This window comes from Castanea sativa, chromosome 9 (genome assembly GCF_040712315.1).
Source record: "Castanea sativa cultivar Marrone di Chiusa Pesio chromosome 9, ASM4071231v1".
NCBI classification, from domain to species: domain Eukaryota; kingdom Viridiplantae; phylum Streptophyta; class Magnoliopsida; order Fagales; family Fagaceae; genus Castanea; species Castanea sativa.
In genome coordinates, this window is record NC_134021.1 from 35,764,869 (window position 1) to 35,770,852 (window position 5,984).

The window sequence follows — 5,984 nt, forward strand, 5'->3', positions numbered from 1 at the left end:
AGTATCCGGCCCGAATCAACTTATGTACCAATGATCGCGACACTGAGTGTTTGCTGTATATCCCCTCGTGTATTTCTCTCATGACATAGTCTGCTTCTTTGGGGCCTAAACATCTCAAGTACGGTCGAGAGAAGCCCCTCTTATACAGGACGTCCTTCATCAAGACGAACCGTGCTGACTGGACCTTCAGCTTCCCTGCGGCCTCCTTCTCGTCAGGCAGCGTGCCATCTTTTAAGTAGGAGATCAAGGGGTGGTCCAATTGTTTTCGGAACCGATCTCCTGTATATTGACAACGTCTATTAGTGGTGCAGGCTGAATAAAAGAGAGTACCTTGTCGAGGGTGATCATAGACTCTGCAGACGCGGTTTTGGCAAGACGGTCGGCCTGCTCGTTTTCTCCTCTTGGGATTTGGATTATCTTGGCTTGTAGCTCATCTACCCTCCTCTTCACTTGCTCCCAATACTTCTTTATCTTTTCGCCTTTGCACTCATATTCGCCGTTCACTTGGCTTGTGACGACTTGGGAGTTGCAGTGAATAACCACGTTCGCGGCCTCTACAGCCTTGGCGAGATCTAAACCTGCTATCAGGGCTTTGTACTCAGCTTCATTATTAGTTGTAGGGAAATCGAGACGAATCATACATTTGATCTCATTGCCCTCTGGAGATTTAAGTACAATCCCTGCTCCACCAGCCTTCTTGTTGGACGACCCATCTGTAAAAACACTCCATTGGGGATTTTCTGCCTCCTCGCCTTCCTCGCTGGTGAGCTTCGCAATGAAGTCGACATCCACTTGTCCCTTGATGGCGGTGCGGGGGTGATATTGTATGTCAAATTCACTCAGCTCTATTGACCACAAAGCCATTCATCCGGCGGCTTCAGGACTGCCCATTGCTCGCCGTAAAGGTTTGTCAGTTAGGACGACTATCGTATGGGCTTGGAAGTACGGCTTGAGTTTACGGGCCGTCGTGACTAGAGCGAAGGCGAGTTTTTCCATGGGGGGATATCTTTCTTCTGCACAATGCAGCGCCTTACTGGCATACTACACGGGCTTTTGGACCCTGTCGTCTTCTCTAACTAAGGCCGCACTGACGGCAGCCGGGGAGATGGCCAAATAGAGGAAGAGTTCTTCTCCTGGTTGTGAGGGACTTAGTAACGGTGGCGAAGAGAGGTAGACCTTCAAGTCTTCGAACGCTTGTTGACATTTGGTCGTCCATTCAAAAGACTTCTTCAGTGTGTGGAAGAATGGTAGACACCTATCCGTTGCCCTCGACACGAATCTATTAAGCGCGGCGACCTTGCCATTAAGGCTTTGTACTTCCTTTATATTTTTAGGAGGCGCCATCCCCATTATGGCCCGAATCTTGTCCGGGTTAGCCTCGATGCCTGTTTGGGATACCATGTACCCTAAGAACTTTCCCGCCCTCACTCCGTAGGCACACTTGCCTGGGTTAAGCTTCATGTTGTAGGAGCGAAGAGTATCGAAGGTTTCTTTGAGATCCTCCAAATGATCTTCTTCCCTTCGACTTTTAACTAGCATGTCATCGACATATACTTGGACGTTTCTTCCAATCTGTCGTGCAAACATCTTGTTCATGAGCCTTTGATAGGTTGCGCCAGCATTTTTCAAGCCAAAAGGCATGACTTTGTAACAAAAAAGGCCTTAGCTTGTTACGAACGAAGTCTTTTCCTGGTCAGCTTCGTCCATCCGGATTTGGTTGTATCCGAAAAACACATCCATGAAGCTCAGCAGCTGATGTTGGGCCGTAGAGTCCACCAGGATGTCGACTCGCGGGAGGGGGTAGCTATCTTTGGGGCATGCTTTGTTTAAGTCCATGAAGTCAACACATATACTCCATTTTCCGTTGTTCTTTTTGACCATCATGACGTTTGCCAACCAATGAGGGTAGTAAACTTCCCTGATAAATCCCGCCTCTTGTAACTTACGGACTTCTTCTGCTATCACCCGATCTCTCTCTTGGGCGAAGATTCTTTTCTTCTGTCAAATGGGCAGGAAAGATGGTGACACATTCAACTTGTGTACCATGACTAATGGGTCAATTCCTGGCATATCTTCATGGCTCCATGCGAATACGTCCCGATTTTCTTTTAGGAAGGTCGTGAGTTCTTGACGCACCGACAGGTCTGCAAGGGTGCCGATTTTGGTTGTTCGTTCTGGTTGGGATTCGTCAAGAGGCACGTCTTCGAGCCTCTCAACGGGCTCCGTCGCTACCCGACGTTCTTCTATGTTCATGGCCTGAAGGTGGTCGTCCATCTCCATCATGGCTACGTAACATTCACGTGCGGCTACTTGATCTCTTTTCAACTCTCCCACTCCATAATCAGTAGGGAATTTTATAATCAGATGGTAGGTTGAGGTTACAGCCTTCCATGAGTTAAGGGTTGGACGCCCTATGATGGCATTGTAGGCTGAGGAGCAATCAACTACAAGGAATGCTACATTCCTAGTGATCCGTTGTGGGTGGTCTCCAATGGTTATCACCAAAGTGACAACGCCAAGTGGAAGTACCCTCGTTCCTCCAAAGCCGACGAGCGGGGCGTTGGTCGGAACTAGTCGCTCCCTTCTAATCCCCATTTATTGGAAAGTAGGGTAGTAGAGGATGTCTGCTGAACTGCCGTTGTCAACAAGGACTCGGTGCATGTTATAGTCTCCTACCTGTATGGTGACGACGAGCGCGTCATCATAGGGATGGTGAAGACGCTGTGCATCTTCTTCTGAGAATCCAATGAGGGGCTTGTCAATTCGCGACATTTTGGGCGCAGAACCCGTCATCTGGATGTTCTGAACCATTCTGAGGTATGTCTTTCGGGCTTTCTTTGATGATCCGGCAGTCGTGGTACCCCCTACAATCATCCTTATATCACCTAGGGGTTGCCTGAGGCAATCGTTATCTCATCGAGGATCTTGATTTTGTGGCGGGTCTGCCCTTTCCTTGCTAACGAACCTCTGCAGCCTTTCTCGTCTAATAAGAGCTTCTATTTGCTGCTTCAAGTCGTAGCAATCAGCGGTGTCATGGCCATGATCTTGATAAAAACGGCAGCATTTGTCCCTTGACCTCTTGTTGGGATCCCCTTTCAGCTTGCCGGGAAAAATCAAGGCTCCTTTATCTTTAATCTGCATCAGTACCTGATCGATAGGAGCGGTTAGGGGAGTGAAGCTTGTGAATTTCCCCGCAGGTGGTCTAAGGCGCCGATCATCCCGTCGTTCTTCAGCTCTAACCTACTTTTGCCCCCTATCCGAGCATACATCTTCCTGTCTTCCCCTTTTTATAGGCTTTTCCTCTCTGGCCAGTAACGCATCTTCCGCGTTCATGTACTTGGTTGCCTTGTAAAATACTTCAGACATAGTCTTTGGGTCGTTCTTATACAGAGAAAATAGGAACTTACCCTTCCGCAGCCCGTTTGTGAATGCCGCTATAAGTATCTTGTCATCCGCCTCATCTATTGAGAGGGCTTCCTTGTTAAAACGAGCTATGTATGATCTTAGAGTCTCGTCTTCTCATTGTCTAATGTTCATTAGACATGCGGTAGACTTCTTATGTCGGTGACTCTCAATAAAGTGTGACACGAATTGCTCGCCTAATTCCTTGAAAGTGCCGATGGAATTAGGCATCAGCCTACTGTACCAGTCCCTCGCAGGACCTTTCAATGTGGTGGAAAAAGCCCTACACATGATCTTATCCGGTACACCTTGAAGATGCATTAGGGTCTTGAAGGATTCCAAGTGATCCAATGGGTCCTTGGATCCGTCGTAATTCTCCACCTGAGGCATGCAAAATTTTGGGGGAAGGGGGCATGAACTTACGAGCGCTGTGAAAGGCAAATCGGTTCTCTGGACTAGGTCGTCCAAGTCGCTGGAGATTCGACCTCTGAGGGCGTTCATCATCACATCCATTCGTTCCCTCATCTCCTGCATCTCAGCTACTATGTGAGGTGGTAGGGTGCCCAAGATGGATGACCGGTTAGTGTCTTGCCGCTCTGGTCTACTCGAAGCGTTGCTACCCTCCAGCCCTTCCGGGCTTCTCCCATTTGCGCTTGCACCTTCCTAGTCTTCCTCCGGTGCGCTAGGGTGTGTATCCTTTGCCGCAGTTACTCCTCCAGATCATGATTCTATTTGGTCAAGCGCTCAACCACTGCCGCAAGTGTTTGGGCTTGCCTCTCCAAGACTGTGGTGTGCGGTTCGTCGCCTTGATTGTTGGTTGTTGCCATCGATCGATTGAGTACCATGCAACTTTTGTTTTAGGGGTAGAACAAAGGCTGATGTTGAATTTTTCCCACAGACGGCGCCAACTGATGATGAAGAGAAATCCACCAGTTGTCACGTGGCCCTCACTTGACTCGAAACAACAACTGCACATCAAAATACAAGACTAAACAAAGGGCACCGATGTGGTGCCGGCCAAAAACCCTCCGAAGGTTAAGTTAGAGCTTCTTTTCTTCTTCATAACCCTAAAGTGCTAGAGTTGAAGTGAACTATACATACCGTGGTTTATGAGGGTTTTGGGGTATATATAATAGTGTGGAGCTGAAATAAGTGCCTTGGTGAGGAAGTACTTTCCTACTAGGAGAGTAATTTGTGGATTTTACGTATCTCCTATAGCCATTTTCCTTATAGGAATCTTCTCGACTAGGGTCAAACGTGTAGCGCAAGAACTTTCCTTATACACGTATTCGTGGAGGACAAGATAGGTTATGGATGAAGGCTTACTTATCCTCTTCAGCTTTTCCTTCCGTTAGCCTTTCCTTCCTAAGGTCGTCAGCTTACACACCTGTCTCCGGAAAGGTCGTCAGCTTAGAACCTTCAGCTTTGACTCCGTCAGCTTTCTTCCTTTAGCTTTGATCTCATTAGTTTCCTTCCTTCAGCTCAACGTCGTCAGACATGAGGCAGGGCCGCGGATGTCGAAAGGGGATGGTTCAGTGATCAGAGCTGACGGGCTTGTTATTCCCGTTAGCCTTCTTAAGGTGTTAGTAACAACTTGTAAAATCACCCTCATCAAATACAAAATGAAATTTATGAGGAACAATTCAGACAATGGTGTAGCTGCATAATAAGTACAAGCTACAAAGTACCCTGCACTAAAGATACTGCGTGGAAAAAACATTGGCTACAATACGAGAAACATCCAGTTTCATTAATATATGACCTTGCTTACTTGCAAGAGGCATTAGTAGTAAAAACTTCACAGTCGGTCACATTTCTAGATTTCACTTTGGATGGTATACAAATGTAGATGTCACAGAGAGAGGAAAAGAATAGCCCAAAATTAAAGAAAGTTGGAGTTATCTACAAACTGCACAATAATATTAAGCACCTGATGTGTAATATATTGAACAAAACAATTTAAAAGGAAAGACAATCATCAATAATATATTCCTTTAATGTCAAAATTATTAACAACCATAATTTAACATAGAGATGGGGCGGTATATTTATCCAAAGAAAAACACACAAAATCAAGATATGAAAAGCTAAAACAAGACAAACCTGTGGCTATTGCTATCAATTCCAACAGACCCTCTTTGATTGGTCTCGGTGTTGGGGTCTCTCGGATTGTTTTACCCTTATGGATTTCCTTTCGTCTATTAGAATAGCTTAGTGGTTGCTTGTGTTGCTTGTGTCTTTTTGTTCACTACCGTGAACTCTTTTTATTTTCATGCTATTCCTTTATGAATAATATTTTCTTCTTACTTATCAATAATAAAAAAAATCTAACTCGATACCACCAACCCACATGGCAGCAGGCAAGGTCCTACATCCCCTCAAGTTAAAGTTAAGACTCTTCTCCACCACCACAATCACAGTGCCAAAGTGCAACCAAAGATGTACAAACAACAAAAACTCTCATCAATAAAAATTCCCCTAAGCCCAAAAAGCCATTTTCCAACCCTCAAAATATGCAGCAGCAAAAGTGGAAAACCCATTTAAAAACTCTAAAATTTAACATCACCTAAAGTAGCTCATCA

The 5,984-nt window shown here is 45.9% G+C and overlaps 1 protein-coding gene across 1 annotated transcript; it reads right to left on the reverse strand.

Annotated features, from left to right (window-relative positions):
* Nucleotides 1-243: 243 nt before the first annotated feature.
* Nucleotides 244-864, reverse strand: LOC142609130 (uncharacterized). Its single transcript, XM_075780755.1, has one exon. The coding sequence runs from the start codon at nt 862-864 to the stop codon at nt 244-246; it is 621 nt and encodes a 206-aa protein (XP_075636870.1).
* Between the last annotated feature and the right edge of the window lie 5,120 nt (nt 865-5,984).